This window comes from Ischnura elegans, chromosome 8 (assembly GCF_921293095.1).
Source record: "Ischnura elegans chromosome 8, ioIscEleg1.1, whole genome shotgun sequence".
In the NCBI taxonomy this organism is placed as follows: Eukaryota; Metazoa; Arthropoda; class Insecta; order Odonata; family Coenagrionidae; genus Ischnura; species Ischnura elegans.
In genome coordinates, this window is record NC_060253.1 from 63,963,210 (window position 1) to 63,981,725 (window position 18,516).

The 18,516-nt window shown below is 38.9% G+C and overlaps 1 protein-coding gene across 1 annotated transcript in view; it reads left to right on the forward strand.

Annotated features, from left to right (window-relative positions):
• Window positions 1-8,491, forward strand: part of LOC124163846 (allatotropins-like) — a 185,093-nt gene extending 176,602 nt beyond the window's left edge. The window contains exons 2-3 of the mRNA XM_046540949.1: window positions 3,771-4,321; window positions 7,220-8,491. Of these exons, the coding sequence (XP_046396905.1) occupies window positions 3,876-4,321; window positions 7,220-7,355 (582 nt within the window). The 5' untranslated portion in view covers window positions 3,771-3,875 and the 3' untranslated portion in view covers window positions 7,356-8,491. The remainder of the gene's footprint in view (window positions 1-3,770; window positions 4,322-7,219) is intronic.
• The last annotated feature ends 10,025 nt before the right edge of the window (window positions 8,492-18,516 follow it).

The window sequence follows — 18,516 nt, forward strand, 5'->3', positions numbered from 1 at the left end:
TCGATTCAAAATTATTCACATTTAATGCTCATAAGCAGTCCAAAAGTGTTAACCCGCCTGACCGGCAATCGGGAGATCCGGGTTCGAATCCCGGCTAAGTCAAATATTTTTTCATGGCGAACTTCACCCTTTGGTGTATTTAACTTTGCACCCGTACGCGTGACTGCGTATAAAGTCACTTGTTCCTGCAGTACTTAGTTTATTTATAAATTTTCGAAGCAATCAACTTATAAATAACACGAATACTACAAGATATGATGAGATGCTACATTGATACCATTGCCTCATCAGAAGAATCGCAGATGAAAATCAACTTATTTAATAATTTAGTTGCATGAAAATTTTAGAAATCATTTAAGTAAACACAATTAAATACTCCCTATTCAAGACCAGCCTATAATACCGCCATGGGCTGGTTCTTGTGGCAGACACCTAAGGGAATTTTTTAATTGCTATCTAACGTCATTATCTTGCGGATTTAAGTAGGTGTAGTATAAGATAAAGATACATATATCATTCAAATGACAAAAATTCCTTCCCTAAGATTATTTTCTCTCTGGAACGTGTAAGAGGTTAAATCATATCCATCCTTAAGCTTAAAAAACGCCATTACAGCCTTTTTCCGTCCTTCTTCTGAGTTTCAAAGCTTTTTAATTATCTCGTAAAAATCCGACAATAAAATCCACAAAGGACCAGGGTGCTTACATAGCATCAGAAGGAATAACTTACCGCAAGAAGAAGTCTACTCATAGGGATGATATGCTCATCTTGAACTTTAGCGACCTCAGTCGAGCAACTAGTTGTTACTTATGTCTCCCCGAAGGTTCTTTGAGCGCATGATTACCTCAAGGCTATGGCAAACCCTGAGGAATTCTTTTGACTAAGAAAGATCCTCTTTGTCGCGCTAAACCTCTTGAAACCTTGCATCACCTCTTTGTATTAGTTAGTGCCTGTTCCATATTAGCAAGTCGTGTTACCATTAAACAAAGGTATTCTTGCGGGAAGGAGCACCCGAAGAATTCCTTTGCGGAAAGACACCTAGTGGCTTGAGTATTTAAAACCAGAGAAAGAAGGGGTAGTAGATTAGGTGTGCAGCATAAAACAGGCCGTGGCTTTGCTTTTGAACAGCACTGATGGTTTAACACAGGCGTCGAGAGATTCCTCAGCCTTTGGAGCGACGTTGACATGAAAATATTATGAAAAATAAACCTCTCTAAACCCGTTTTATATGTGAGAATTAAAATAAAAGGGTTACACATAAAATGGAAATAATTTAATTGCACATGATATGGTCGTGCATTTTTCTGTACCCGTATGTGACGACATCTCACAGCAACGGAACTGATGGATTAAAGTGAAATTTGCAGTTTTTTTTTTCGTTTCAACATGACGAAATTTCACGAAGTAACGCCGCAAATCATTCATTTCATGACAAATAACTTTGAGTGAGGTTTTCTTTATCACGGGTGAGCGTAACAACAGGAGATCCTAATAGGTATTGGACCGGAGGGAAGGGTAGGATGAAAAAGTATTACATAAACTTAAACGTGAATTATTTACTTTCACAGTTGAAATTTATCAATGGACATTCCACTTCATCATATCGTAGTTATATATTGCATTTTACATGGGCGTACCCGGCGAGGGGCAGGATGGGGGGGCAGCTGCCCCTCCAAGAAGCAAAAACCGCAAAAGCCTTTAAACAAAATCAGTACTGAATTGAAACGAACGTATTCAACACATTTTCTTTAGACCCACGAAAAATGATATGTATTAGTATAAGATATGTGAGTAAAATAGAACTATTTTTTCAAGGAAATAATCACATAAACTAATAAAGCGCTGATATAATTTTCTTAAAATTTTGGTTTAATTCACCTTTTCCATGCTAAAATGTCACAACTTGGCTTGCCCCCCATAGTTATGATCCTCGACTCCCTTGGCATGTTAAGCAAATAATGTGCATTAAATGCGTCAAAGAACGTTCAATGGAAGAAAGATAAAATTTTTTGAGCGAGGAGTGAAAAAAATCAGAGAGAAAAGGTAGGAAGTGAGGTAGGGAAGCACGCAGGGCCACGAATTAGAATGATGTCACGTTAAGGGCGACAAGCTGGATCTCAGACTTAATACCTCTGGTATGGTCTGGAATTTGTAGGGGCTGATCGATAGCTGAGGTCATTTGCGCTGTTGGGGAAAGGTGGGGAAGGAAGGATGGAGAGAAACCTGGTGTCGGCGTTAGCTTACTCTTAACGAAAGGCGCCAAGGGGACCACGGCTTAACGTCCTATCCGATGGACGGAGGGTTGTGCTTGCAATGTGCTCCATATATCACTCAAAGAGGGATCGGGCTACCAATTAAAAACCTGTATCTCAGCCGTAATTTGCACCCAGGCCCACAGGGTGTGAAGAAATAGTCTAGTACCACACCAATCCGGTCCCTGAATAGTACTTATGTAATGGAAGAAGTGAATTGGGTGGATGAGGCAGATACTTGTGGAGATCCATTATGAGATATGAAGTGAAACACTTTGCACTTTCCACATAAAAATTTATTAGACTACAGTCGACATGTTTCGCTGCACTGCAGCATTATCAAGACTATGCTAGACAAGCGAAACATGTCGACTGTAGTTTAATAAATTTTTATGTGGAAAGTGCAAAGTGTTTCATTTCATATCTCATAATGGAAGAAGGATAATCGGGGTAAAGTGGATGAATAGATCTGGCTTCACATAGGGCGAGGAGAGATCCGAAACATGATCATTTGAAGAGCGAAATAGCAGAATGGTGACACTTGACAGTTTGATGGGAATGGGAAGCGTACTTCATCGCCCATTTAACCGATTGCAGATGACGCCGCCAAAGGTGTTTTGGATGGGGCGATGGGTGTACACCGTATCCAGTGAATCCAAGTAGGCGAGGGAATGTTAAGAGAGAAACTCGACGCCTATCTAAAACTTAAGCTGAAACACTGTTTAGTATATTCACAATATGAACGTTGAATTCCCCTCGACACGCTCCTAGAAGATAAGATTGAATTCCAGTGAACATTAGTAATTGCCTGACGAAACATATTCAGAGACGATTCACACTCGCTCACCATGATATTGTGATTAAATCTGAGGACCAATTCGGGATAAGATATACTCACATCTGGCTTTCAATTGTTATAGCCTTGTTTGGCCCGCGGGAGACCACCCTCTCGCGGGCCAAACAAGGCTGTAATGAGGCAAGGTCCAGGGTTCCAAACCCTACGTAATTTTAGGGAGAAACTTGACCCTACACAAATGAACCCTTCCAAAAAAATTTCTGGCCAAGTAAAAATTTCTTATATTTTTTTATTCTTTTTGATACATATAGGCTATTTTTTCCATTATTTTCCTCTAATGACCACAAAAATTACAATGTTTTATTTTCTGCTGAGACGTGTAGGTCAGTTTTAGTCAATAAAATTTTTTTCATTGGAGACAACGCATTACCTTATATTCTAATCAACGTAAGGCCTATGAAGAACTTCATCAAAGAACGTTTCAAGCACAACACTCCGTCCGTCGGATGGGTAGTTAAGCCGTGGTCCCCTTGGCGCCTTTCGTTAAGAGCAGGCTGATGCCGACGCCGGGTTTCTCTCCAACCTTCCTTCCATAACCTTCCCTGATGGTGCAAATGACCTCAGCTATCGGTCGCCTCCCCTATAAACCATAGTACATTTGAACACCGATTGAATAATAGTAATAACAATAAAGTTAATAATAATAATCTTCTTCTTGACAGGGGCTGAGGAGCGACCGGTCTCTGTCACCAAATAAGAGAGCCCTGATTCCACGGACGAGATCTTTATCACCGATCGGGCAGGACCTTTCAAAGCAACAGAGAGCGATGCCGAGGACATCTCGCGGGAGCGTGCCGTGGCTCGGAGGCATGCCGTCATCCCCCCTCGCCCTCTGTCTCTTCATCGTCGCGGCCGTGCTGCTGTCGGCCGCCGTCTCCACGGTGGATGCCTCACCCCGCTACCCTTCCCGGATGCGGGGCAGTTTCCAGCAGGGCGACCAGAAGGGACAGCGCACGACCCGCGGCTTCAAGAATCTCGAGCTGTCGGTGGCGCGGGGCTTTGGCAAGCGGTCGGGCGAGGATAGCGCGGTGGGAGCAGGCGCCGGGGAGGAGTCGCAGAGGGCGCCGCACGCGCTCCTGCAGGCCGCACCCGGAAGGCTCCGGTGGTTCAGCGGCGGACAGCAGGAGAATGGGGAGGACTCGGAGGCGTTGGAAGGCGAGGCAAGGAAAGACATCATCAATCCATACCCGTGGCAGTTCGGACCCGGCAGCAGGTAATTCATTATGATAATAATAATAATAATAACTAGCAGGCCACCAGGCGTTGCTCGGGGAAGATAGTACCCAAAGATGTGGGAAACTTGGAATTCATGGTCACAAAGCAGGACTTTTAGGCACGCTGAACATCAAAGTCAAGAGGTGTGCCTACCCGGCAGGATGAACAGAAGTTGTATGACGTGACGTAATAAACGGTAATGAGAAAACAAAGCAAATGACGTATCGGACACATCCAAAAGTAACACTACGGGGTTTGGGAGCATTAGATGCTTCTATGTACTGACTTTGGTCGCAATCCGTTCAGCCGCATGGAAATGCATAACGGACAGACAAACAGATTTCCTCTTTTATACATACAGATATGGTTCTTGGACTTGTTCATTAAGAATATAATCGAGATATATACAATGCAATAGAGCTAATAATAGACAAATAAAAAATTAAATACGGAAAAAATATAGGGATGACTGGATATATAATTACTGGCTCAGAAAGTCACCGCTATACTGATTAATGAACCTTATAAGTGCTTTTTGTGTTTTCTGGACTAATATTTCTGCCTCTTTCCGTTGCTTTTGATTTCGTCTGACTCCCTGGAAGCGTGAAACCGCCTACGCCTTCTCTTTAAATCCGTCTTCAATTGAAACAAATTAGCTACACACTTTTATCTACCATATTTACCTATTATTTCATCCAAACACCCATCAAATAGACAGCAAGAGGTTTGGTATCCTTTCAGTTAAGCCCGCGATTGAAATGACGCTGGGCGATAGCTAATCTAATTAAGTACCATGCCAGTAAAGATAAGTTCATCGTCTTATTAGAACTATAATTTTAAATAAGTTCATTTATATCCATTCCAAGATTGCAACGTATAGCAAACAAGTTTTTAAAAGCTTGGAAACTCTAAAAGAAGCCAAAGTATTAGCCAATAGGTTCAGATATCCCGAAAAAAACGATTTTATACTGCTCACTCCTGCTTCTAAATCATCCATTCGACGGTGGCAAAAACGACTGTGAATAGAATTTCCCTACCAAGAGAAGCAAAAAGTTTGCTTCAGCAGACGAGCAAGCAGAATGGCCCTAAGAGTAAAGCTTCGTCCGACACACCAAATGACGTTATCTCGCAGCAAGTTTGGTAATAGGTAATCACAGGTCAGTGAACCTGTCTGCATGGGAATGTACGAGTTGAAATCAACGCATCAATCTTCCTAGCAAAATGTGTTTGCGGCGCTCCCTCGGAATTGATAAGACTTATTCATAGCATCCTCACTTGCACACGATGAATAGACTTCTCCATTCAAGATGCCCTCAAGAGAGACCAGCTAAATTTTTCCCTAAGGTATGATGGTTCCTTGGAAAGGTGTAGCATTTGAAGAAGGATATCGATAGGAGAGGTCATTTACTTCATGGATGGAGCATCCATAATTACGTGATACCCTCTGAGATGTATTGAAGGTACCAAGAGAAGCAAATACTTCCCGAGCATGCACTGTTAATCACCGAAACAACGACACCAATTAGGTGCGATTGGGTATGCATCACGAATTATGGGTGGGAAAGGAAATCGAAGAATTAACGACCTCGTAGTAATAGCAGGGCATGTTACTATTTGATTTTCAGAAAAAATAAATAAAATAAGTAACTAAGATGTCTTTTATATCGCGGGGAATTTTGTTGTGGTATTTCATCGTTCTCGAGAAGAATTCATTTTTTTAGCCTATCCGTTCACGAATCAGTTTCCCTGATTTTGTGGCCAACGAACGCAATACATAGGATCTCATATTATACTATTGGCTTTTTTCGCAAATATTTCACCGTGAAACTTATTTAAAATATTTAAACAAGCGATCAGGATTAAGCGAAGAATGAAGAATGAAATCTTCCTTAAAAGCGTTAACTTCTCCTAAGCAAGAAAAAGGGGACTACGGTTTAACATTCCTTCCAACGGGCAAAAGGCTATATTCATCCTTTCATACAACATTAAAACTGAGATCATGATTCATCTGAGAATTCTATGCAATCGTCGGTACGTTAAACCAGTATTGAAGGATGGGAAGGCAGTACTCCGGCCACCAAACTAATCCAGCTTCCTTGATTCTTTTGGAAAACTAGAGAAAATAAAGTGATCGAACCATCTCTCACGCCTCCGCCATCTGCAAAGAAACTTGCCAGGCTATATTTCCAGGACAAACCACTGAAAAGGACAGAATTTCACTCCAATAGACACACAAAGGAAATATGTAATAGCTTTAGTGGTTAAAATGACACACGATGACAGCATGAACATAACACATGATTTCTTGAGAAGGAAATTCAAACGATAGAGAAAATTTTTGAAGTATGAGCGGAGATAAATATCCAGGAGTAAGAATTGACCAAGGTAATGTATAAGAAAAATATAATACAGAAAAACTTATCGTTTTTATACTCGTACTTTATAATTTTCAGTAAAAACATAAATTAAGTAACTGCCTAACTTGTCCAAGGAAATGTCATTTTTTTATCCCAGCGGATTCTCCTATGGTACTTCATCGTTCTTGAGAAATATTCTATTATAAAATAAAAAAAGCTTCGAAAGATAAGTTTTCTATTGAAAGTTGGTCGATTATTTTTCAAACCTCAAATGTAGACTATAGTAAGAATAGCGGCTGATCATAATATATGAGTGACACCTCATTTTATCTCTTGTGAATGCATTTCAAAGATAAAAATTAAATTAACCATTAATTGAAGAGATAACATAATTGGCAAATATTTTCTATAACTATTACAGGACACACGTGCATATGTCACCCATAATCTCACCCCCCAAAACGTCATCAAACTGTTGCTTATTTGAATGACTTGTGTAATGGTAAGTTTCAAGTGATATCATCTGTTTGTAACCGCAGGTTTCCCGACCAATGGCTAGCGGACGAAGTGGCCGGCAACCCGGGACTTGCACAGGTTTTAGTGAGGCGATTTGTGGACGAAGATGGCGATGGTGAGGTGACCGCAGAGGAGATGCTGAGGCCATTCTCATCATAGATGTCCTTCTCAGCAACCCCCGAACATCCTTCATTGAGCATTCGTGCAGCCACCCAACACACGAAACGTTTCCTCGCCATTTGATGACTATATATAAATACATAAATATATTTCTCTGTTATCATGTACTTTATGTTTCCTCGCCACAGATCTCAACTAAAAATTTGAAAAAAAAACACGACGACAATTAATTATCTTCCAAATACAATCCTAAATGATTGAAAAAAAAATAAGCTTCAAAAGATAAGTTTTCCATTGACGATTGGACAATGATTCGCAATAAAGTAGACAATTTGACAAACAAAATTTAGACAATGAGAATAAAGGCTGATCATAATACAACTTTTAAAGAGGAATTCTGCATTAGATCATTTTCCCAGTTGCATTTCAGTATTTTATTATTAACTTTGAGGCATGCGTCCTCTGATAATTGACGACATGAGTTGATATTTTGAATTAGTAAAAGCTCACGATTGGCATGCCATTAATATTTTCAGAAGTTAAATAAACAACTTAAAGTTATACCCAAGCAGCATTTGTATAGCAGTGAACTTCCATCGATCCTAATGTAAGACACATACCACAAAAGTACTCTTTTTCCTAATTTACTAACCATAATTGGATTTTGTTAGAACTAAATTCACATGATATTTCTCTTGGTATAAAATAATACGACCGGTAAAGTACTCTCGGTTCCCTGCTTCGACAAATTTCTTAATCCACGCATTTCAATTTTCCATAAATGATGAAGTAAGCGTATGTAATCCTAATGACTCAAGGACTCAGCAATGTTGACTGATTAAATAAATAAGACATTCTTCACTCACAGCCATTGCAATAATTTGGAAACAATTGGCCGCATATAAAAATTCATCCTGTCGAAAAAACATACAGCTCATCGCATTAAAATTTTCGTAAATTCTTGCAGCAGTATGACAGCTGTGATACACATTAAACATATACAAAATCTGGAACATTTGCTCCAATATTAATTTAAAAGTTGTATTGTGATCAAGGGTATTACAACCAGAATTGTAAAATCGGGTATATTACAAATAACAGCCACTAAATTGATTTGTTTTCCTATTATTAAGCAAACTATTTTATGGAAAACACTGTTATTTAAAAGACTGCCTTCGTATGGCTAAACAGTAATACACACTACTATTGAAAATTTATCCGAGGCTTACAAACTCACTCTCGTTTCCCATTTCTGTCTTTTAACTACTGAATGTGTCATTATACATTTTTATAAGTGTAATAATCCTCCATGCAATGGCGACAGGTCTGGGTTCGAGCCCCTGGTCCAGTGCCCGGCGCCAACCGCAAGAAGGTTCGTCATTTAGAGACTCAAATGAAGGCCTGAGCCGTCTTTGTCAAAGTAATTAAGACTTTACGAGGACCGCTAGGCCTAAGGCGCGTTTGCCATTATAATCAGCCTGCGGAGGCAGATTTTCACCCAATAATTATACCCGGTTCAGCCTTCAAGTGGTGTGCTTCTTTACAGCGAAATTCAAATTGAATACCGACGCTTAAGACTAAAAAAGTTATGGAAAACTATCTGCGCTGAAGTAAAAAAAATACAAATTCTTCATTTTATTTTTTTCGTTCTTTTCACCCATGAAACGCAAAATTATTGCATATTTTTCTTCAGCTTCTGCAACCCTCTTCAATCAAAAATAAATACAATTTTTCCACATTTTTTTCTGGTATATTTTTGTTTTAATGACTTGGGACATTGAAAAAATAATGCTGTTGTTAGGCGCCTAAAACATAATGTAAAGCTATTTAATGGTTATAGATTTTACCATAAACATGTTAATCACACTAAATTATTATTATCATTGTGATTGTTCTAAAAAAAACATCGTTGTACCCAAAGAATGAATGTACAATTGCACAGGGGGTTTTTAGAAATTAAAAAATTAAGGATGCATAATGAATGGGTGGTTTGTGCTCATGCTGACCAAATATCAGCATCTCTACATTACGTCACCTTAAAAAAAACTAAGTCTAACTTTTTAAGAATCCCCATAATGCAGTGTTGGAATATATATATATGAATTAATATACAATATTATTAATGTATCAGTTTCAAAAATTATATTTTGACTATAATTGACGTGTTTGTGGTTTTTTTTATTTTATGTAGTCGAATATTTGTGTAAAGTAAAATTGTACAGAAGGATATGTTTACATTGAGTGGCGACTTATTTATTTCGCGAGAGATGACAGATATTCACGAGAATAAATAATGGACAAGTAAGTGGGTAAATATTACGTGAATTTTACGTAAAAATTACGTATATCCCTCCAAGTCAACACTAAACCTCCTAAAACAAGTCTTCTTTCATATTCATATCCAAGTTATTTACCAGCACTTGCTAATCATAATGGGTATAATTTCTTGATTTCTCTCCAAAATTTCACGGGTTAAACCTAATCAGTGTCTCCATGGCAACCGAATGTTTGCTGGAATTATTTTAAAATAGCATCAATAGTGGGATGAGTGACACCTCATTTAATCCTTGTGAATGCATTTCTTAGAATTTAAGTCAGCCCTGGTGATGCTTGAAAATGGTTTCTAACGACTCACCATCCACCATGGGGACATGAATCTTTGAAAAATTATTATATCATCCACCGGGAGCTCATGTAATTTCCTCGGTACTCTTCTAAATTATCTCCAACGATATTTCAGATAATAAAGATAACGACACAGGCAAGAGCCGAGTATATTCTAGGTTAATTTAAAGTTTGAAGATTATATACTGCTTTTGGTACAGTTTTTGGCAGAGGGTTACATATGAGACATCAAGGCCAATCTTAGACGCTGAAAAACAAGTCTCGCGCTCAAACGGTAACGTTGGGCTTTCTAAATGTTTGCGAAAGCTTTGAGGGCTCCTTGCTCATACGTGATAGTTCTTTTTTAACGACGAATCTCTCACTTAAAACAAACGTCATCATCTTGAAATTTACAGGGGGTACTGGGTAGACTCTCGTTAATATTTTCCCTAATCTGAGGCATAAAAATTTCACCTCATTATATTTTTTCAGACGAGAAATATTTTAGATACACAGGAAAATATAGGTATGTCCTACTCAATATCCCATGAAATTTTCAATTACTTAACTTAACAAGATATCCTTCGCATTCAAGTTGGCAATGAGGAATAATAGGCCTAAAAGTAACGTTTTACTCAATGTTCAACACACTTTCATTCAGTATCAACCCAAAAAATTAAGAAGTCAGGTAATAGCAGAAAATATTTGTCTGTTATCGCCTGAATGTGCACGAAATGCAATACTTCATTTTATATTATTAATGAAGAGCTACTAATTGAAAATTCCAACAGGTGCTTGCAAACTCCTCAATTTTTTCCAAGCTAACACAAAAAATAACATAAAATATGCGTCTATATATCCCATGTACCTATACACTGATATACAAATGAAATATTGCATACCGTATTCATAAAAAATGGGGGATCAATCGCTGCCATTCCTTTAAGAATTACTTTCCGCCAACGTTGTGTGTCCCCTATAATGGACATGTCCATAAAAATGTATTTTTCGGTCGGTAGGTCTAATTTATCCACATCTGAAAGAAGAAAACACCAAATATTTCGCGAAATGCTATATATTAGATGCTCATGAGTAGAAATCTTTCAATACAGAGCATCACATCTGTGGTAAGTTGTGTACCCCCAACAATAGTCATGCCTACAAGAAAGGTATTTCTCTAATTTACCCACATCTCGAAGAAGAAAACACCAGATATATCACGAAATGCAGTATTCTTGATGCTGATGGATAGAAATCTTTCAATATGATCGGACATAGAGCACCATCTCTGAGGTACGAATTCTGAAGGCAAATGGAAAGTAAAAGATGGATTTAACCTACGGATCAATCGCTTCCATTACTTTTAAGAATTTTCCGACTAGTTTGTCTGCCCCATACTAAATGAAATGTTTACAAACAGAAATGTTTACAAACAAATTTATTTGTCTAATTTATCCACATCTCAAAGAAGAAAACGCCAAATACAACACGAAATGTAGTATACTTGATGTTGATGAATAAAAATCTTTGAAAATAGAGCTCCATATCTGAGGTACGGATTCTGAAAGAAAATGGAAGAGAAAAGGTGGATTTAACATAAGACGGGAGTGATTTTTTGGAGTGCTGCAGGGAGGATGACATCGAACACTCACGATGAGGAGAAAGAGAGAAGAATAGAGAGAAGGTAAGTGCGGGTCAAATGAGGCGAGAGAATGGAGGCGAAGATTTACGATCCGGATAAGACTCCGGTTCGAGGAGGACGTGTCGAAATGGGAGAGAAAACAGAAGTTCTCGGCTCACTTAGACGTCGAAGGGAAAGAATGTTGACGGAGAAAAGAACAGCGGTGTGGGCGGACGGCTGAAAATGGGTCATCGAATGAGATCCCGAGGGATGATCTTACGCACTAATTTTGCTATAGAGGCCACTACCTGTGCCCTCACCCACCGCGCGTTCTAATGAGCATACAAAGGTCGTAAGTCTAATTTATCCACATCTCAAAGAAGAAAACGCCAAATACATCACGAGATGTAGTATACTTGATGTTGATGAATAAAAATCTTTGAAAATAGAGCGCCATGATAGCACCATATAACGCTGATAGTAGAGCGATCAGATTATCACACGGAAATAAGCTAGAAATAGGGCTTTTTATAGCTTTCGATTGTGATAAAGTTGTAAAAAATAAGGAAACCCGTATTTTTCTCACTTTTTCGGCCCATCGCACACTTCTCGAGCTGGTCACTACGAAAAATCGAAGATATTAGCCCTTCCGCATATAAGTTGATGGCGTCACTAACTTTTGTCCAGAGGATCACCGCTTCTCTGCTATTCCTCGGGCTTGGGCATAAATCCTTATGTGATTCGTTACTGTTCACTTTCATGTAAGCTATTCCTTCGTGATGTGATTTTCCTCCATCCTGTATATACAGTGCAATGTACAGCTCGACACCGGTGTTTTGCCAAACTGAATGTGGCGAATTCGAGTCTCATCTTGGTAGGCTGCGCCTATACACGGAATGGGTTTTAGTGATTAATCTATACAAATTGTTAAATACTTCGATATAAAGGTTATGTTCCTCTGTTCACGTAGATATATAAAATCAACAGGAGTATAAGAGGCCCAGTGATACTCTCATCAAATTAGACGCGCATCATAAAATGCTTTCGTATATTCAAAACTTCAAGTTCTTTACCGGAAAAACATCATTAAACAGCGAGAGAAATAAGCGGAATATATTTCTGGACTTTCGAGTAAAATATTACCTCTCATTCGATCATAATGTTTATTTTTAATACGGAATTTCACTTTATGCTCTTTCAAAATATTTTCCCATAAAGAGGTCCCGATAAAAATTATGGAAAACTTGTTTTCCGTGTAACCCAAATTGAATTGCACGGCCTGGTGAGATGAACCCGAAAGACATTGACTCGGCCCGCGAGAATGAATACGATATTAGGTTATCGTTTGCTCGAACGCGTGAGATTCAATTGATTCCCAGGAACGAAATTCATTCCCTTTAAATATAAACAAACGAGCATTAAAAGACAAGGTCCAAACGTCATTGTGTGCAAACATAGAGCTACTCGGGACCAAAGCAGTATTTGAAAACATTAAATGGATTACGAAGCCTTCGTTAGGTATTCGTTTATGGAGGGAGAGAGATTCAAATAATTGCCACTTTAAGCCCTTTGTTCTCATGAAGAGAACAAAATGAACCAAAACCCGGATACATTCAGTTCGAAAAAAAATACAATACTTAGCTGCTACTCAGCGGCCATCAAGGATTAACTGGAGTTTTCATTGCTCTATCACCGAAAAAAATAGGAATTTTAAGAGTTCCCTGCTTGCTCGGTGCAAACAATTTCCACTAATTCCTCCATTCATGCAAGTTTGATTGAATTGCAATGCAAATTGCAAAATGACACGTAAAATAAGGTGAAAAATCGTAGGAAATTATTAGAACTGTATCCTATTTAATGACTGCATTTCTCAAACAACTTCAATCTCACTCGTTATGATTGAACACATTTCAAAGTACGATATGAAGTAAAATACTTCGCACTTTTCCACATAAATATTTATTTAAAAATGAAACAACACGTTTCATTGAACTGCAGCATCAGCACGGCTCTGATTTCCAGACCGTGTCCAAATGGTACTACAGTACAATGAAACATGTACTTATTTGTTGACAAATATTTATGTGGAAAAGTGCAAGGTATTTTGCTTCAATTATATCCAAAAGTATCAGCCTCCACCATTTATTACAAATACCAGTGGTGACTTTGTCATAGAGAAATAGCGAGGGTATAACTAAAAAATGAAACCTACTCTGCGTATATGCAGATCGTCTCCTTCAAAAATTTCCTGCATGAGTTCACACTCAAAGAGAGGTACATAAAATCTCGACCGTAAAAGCAAGAACGCTTATACTCAAGATTCGTCTCCTTACAATTTTAAATTTCATTTCGACCCTCATCAGCCAAACCTGGGAACGAAATAGAGCCCGAATTTATTAGACGAACGAGATCCACATCAAAATGGTGATGGCCGATTAAATCAAACTCCAGAAAGTAATTGGACTGGGGAATTATGTACTACAACTGACCAACTAGAGAGAGAGAGAGATAGAAGGAGGAACGCCGAAGATTATAACTCGTGTCACATTTCTCCAATCCCATTTCGAGCAATCATCGCACCGGCTTCTCTCAGGGGTACCACACCTAAAGCCCGCAAACAATAACGAAAGCGCCAGGAGAGGACTAGGAGAGTGCGAAAACCGCGCATACACGAGGGTGAAGAAGGAAAGGAAAATAACCATTACTAACGTGAGGACCAGCGTCAGAAGAGGAGTTGGGGGTACAGAGAGACTGAAAAGGTTATTCTCTGGGTCAAAGGGTCGCAAGGGAGCAGTTTAGAAGCTGGCGAGGGATGAAAAGAAGGGGAAAAGAATGATAAAAGTTTTATGTGCGAGCCGAGGTCCGTCTCTCTCTGCTCAAAACCCCATAGAATCTCTTTTCTCCCCACCCGAATAAGACCCCATGACACAACAAGTTTCACCTCCATCCCCTAGCCACATATACTCTTCTTATTCTTCTCTCTCGCCTTCCTATGCGCGTCTCCCTCGTGGCCATGGCTCGGGTGGACCATTCGAATGAGTGAGATACATATATATAAATCCGTTGCGTGTGCGGAATCCCCTTGTTTCACGACGGAGGAGTTGGACCGGAGTGCTTCAACTCCTCCGTCGGCGGACAGTGGAGAAAGAGAGTGTAGTGGTGCGTAGGTGTGTCACCAAAGCACCTCCCCTTTCCTTGCGTTAGCTCTTCATTCCCAACCCAGAACAATCGCTATACCATCCCCGTGAATTGGTCCCCCGCGTCTCCGCATCACGAAGCCCATCTAAAACGCCTCAATGGAGAAGTGATCCATATAGTGCAGGACTGACTCAATGCACATCGGATGAAAAGATATATAAAAACGAATTTTAATCCTTTTCCGCCCAGAAAAAATGCCTGCTTGCGATTTTGAAGATATTTAGTGGCCACAAGGCTACACTGAGCGGTAACGCGTCAAATTCTGTAATTTATTTTATAACAGCAATAAAAAAGGTTTTAAATCTTAAGGGAAAGCATATTTATGGATGACGGAGAGTAAAAATCATCTTTTCAATGTCAAAGTATTTTTACTTTCATAATACTTGTATATTATTTACAGACAGTTGGCGTTCATATTGAAATTCCGATTAGTTCCCGTCTCCTTTAGCAAGTGGGAATATTTCTACCAGCTTCAAAAATAAATTAATAGATAGATTATGTTATAAAAATATTAAGCAGCGTATCTGTAACAATTTAACGACAAAATATTGCGCAGTGTTAGGATAAAATATTACCGACTCGTCGCATGATTTCATGGGTTATAGACAAGGTAAATTAAAGTCTTGTACTGAGTATATAATTCTTCATCATTTATTGCAATGCATCAAAAAACATAACTCAAAATCAATAGTCAAAGGAGAGAAGTCAAATGGAGAAGTGAGACACGCTACCACCTGTCACCTATTCACTTCAATCTCAGGAAGATAAGTCAATAATAAACTGAAATTTCCCTGCTTTTTCATACTATTGTCGCAAAATCCCATACTGTTTGGAAATACGTGTTTTACTGAAAATTATAAGTCAATAGGAAAAATGTGTTTTTTTTACATGTTAACCCAGCATCAAGTTCAGTAAAATCACAATATGTAGATAATTTTTAAAAGTTAATAACGAACAACTAGAAGAGACGACCATATATCGAAGATTTTAACGATGCGAAAGATGATGAAGAGAATTCACCGTTTGACTTGCCAATAAGCCGATCCGCTGTATCGCTCCTCTTTATAACTGATTAAAGATCGTCATGAGCCATGGCCAGACCTCAAGATATTAGGCAAAATGGCCACAGTAAACCATATGCTAATGCAATTATAGGTTCGATACTGAGTACCTCACAATTCTTCAGCTAAGAAGGATGTCTTTCACCAGTAATGACTCCGGAGAGAAGTCGTTTCATGCGATCCAAAAAAATGATAAATTGATAACGGAACACTGGTTGATAAGGCTCTAAATTCAACAAACCATCTCATTTGGTTTCTGGCTGAAGTCAACTTACACTCTCACTGGCTTAAACTACCCTCATACATATTGAAATGAGATTCACATCGAATAATTTTAATAGAATGAGGATTTTTAATGGGGACCCCAACAACCATTTTTCCTTCCATAACTTCCACAAATGTATTTTGAACAGTTTCGCTCAACAAATGATATTAAATTGCCAGCATACGTAAATGCTTTATTGAATTATTCATCCATCAAGCTGAAATTATAAAACTTTCGGTGAATCGGAATGAAATCCCATCCTATTTGCATACAAGGTTTAGGTATATTCTGCCGATGATCACCAAAAATTATTTTGGCTGCCTGACGATAGTGAGAAAACTGAAGTCCAGGCAATCATTATAGCTCTAAATACATGTCAAAAATATCAACTTTCCATTTATCAATAAAGTTCTCTTCACAATGAGTGGGGTACAAATTTTGATGACAATTAACAGTTATGCACAATCCACAGGTTCAGCGGACTTGATGCTACCACTAGCTGATCTCTCTCATGCCAGTTACGAGAAAATAAAATTATCAAATGGAGCAGCAGCAGCTCATGCAATCGATAATATCTGAAATTAACTTAAAAATGAAATAATTAATAATTTGTAATAAAGAATTCGTAGCGCAAGGTATGGCATTCGAATACTTAAATGCAATCAATTTATCGCAGTGACCCTACAAATATACAACGAGAACATTAATTAGTAACAATAACCGGATAATCCTATAAAAAGAACGATAATTTCGAATTTTAAATTTTCCGTAAAGCCACCGCAACCGACCAGGTCATCCCCTCAGACTCCCGACATCACATTTCTCAAAAACTGTCCGTATTTCACTACCTTCTCAACAGGTTATTGAATATCCCCCTATCCAAGGACGCTTACATCAAAGAGCTTGAAACAATTAAAACAATAGCCATCTCAAACGGGTACAATGTGAACTCAATTGAAAAGATGCTCCTCAAGAAACGTTCCGTCAAAGCTCAACAGTTACTCTTCAATTCAGGGAAAGTGAACAGAGAAAAATTGCGATGGTGTAAATTACCTTATTATGGCTTGATTTCGGAAAAAATAGGAAACCTCTTTCCGAAAGATAAATATAGAGTGGCTTTTTATGACAGTGATAACCTTAAAAAATTCTTAGTGAACACTAAAGACAAAGTACAACCTCTCGAAAGAAGTGGTATCTACAAATTAAAGTGCAACGACTGTGAAGCGGCTTATATGGGACAGACCGGACGCGCATTCGAGAGCAGAATTAAAGAACATGAAAGATATTACCGGTACTGCAATATTTCACAGTCCCACTTCGCAAAACATCTTTGGGAAATAGTCGTTTGCCCTCGCCTCCATTCGTCTGTTCAATATCCTCAGAATCACTTTCGTCGCATACGATATTAGGGTGGTAGTCCTGTAATCTCCGCATTCCACACCTTTCTTCTTTTTCGGTAGCGGAATTAAAACCGTCTTCACGAAATCCTGCGGCCAACATCCCTCCTCATATATCCTGCGTACTAGTTTGAAAAACCTTTTCTTACCTTCCTTCCCTAGATTCTCCAGAAGCTCACACGGGATATTGTCCACGCCCACTGCTTTACTAGCCTTCATATCACGAAGTGCTTTCTCTTTTTCCGAATCTAATATCCCCGGCCCAAAATTATCCTCCCCCACTTCACTTTCATCCTCTAAAGTCAATCTCTCCGGTCTGTTCCTTCCTTCATAGAGATCCTCCACGTATTCTTTCCATCTACTCTGTACATCTTCTCGCTCGGTTAGCATCCTTCCATCTTTAGCCTTACTGTTAGACATGGCTTCTCCTGTTTTGCCGTCCGATAGCGACTTAACTTTGGCGTACAACGCGCCTACTTCTCCATCCCTCTGGAACTTTTCCATTTTCTCAAACTGTCTTTTCCACCAATCCTCCCTTGCCCTCTTAGTTTCACCTAGTAATCGAGTATTTAGTTCCCTATACATTCTTTTGCCCTGATCTGTGTCCACGTTCTTCCACTTCTTCTTTCCTCCATTTCTTTTACCATTCCCTCCGTAATCCAAGGCTTCTTAATCCTTCTGCTGTCAACGTAGCCAATTGACTTCTCCGCCGCATTGACTATTCCCGTTTTAATATTATCCCACCCTTCCTCTTCAGTCTGTGTACTTCGAGTCTCACGCATTTCAGTTATGATTTTCTTTGACTGGGGAAAGCACGAATATTAAAAGAGGATCCTCATGTCGTCCTCTAAATATGTTGTCGCCAAGGAGATTGTAGGTAAATATACTGGAGGGGGGACCACTGGTTTCGAGCGTGGAGCGAAATGTGGCGGGAATGGGGGTGCTTGGGTAGGATAGCCTACTTTGACCAAAACATTGATAATCCCTTAAGAGTAAATGCTAACTATTTGGTGAAATATTCGGTTGTTACGCTAAAATAAACTATCGCAAACGA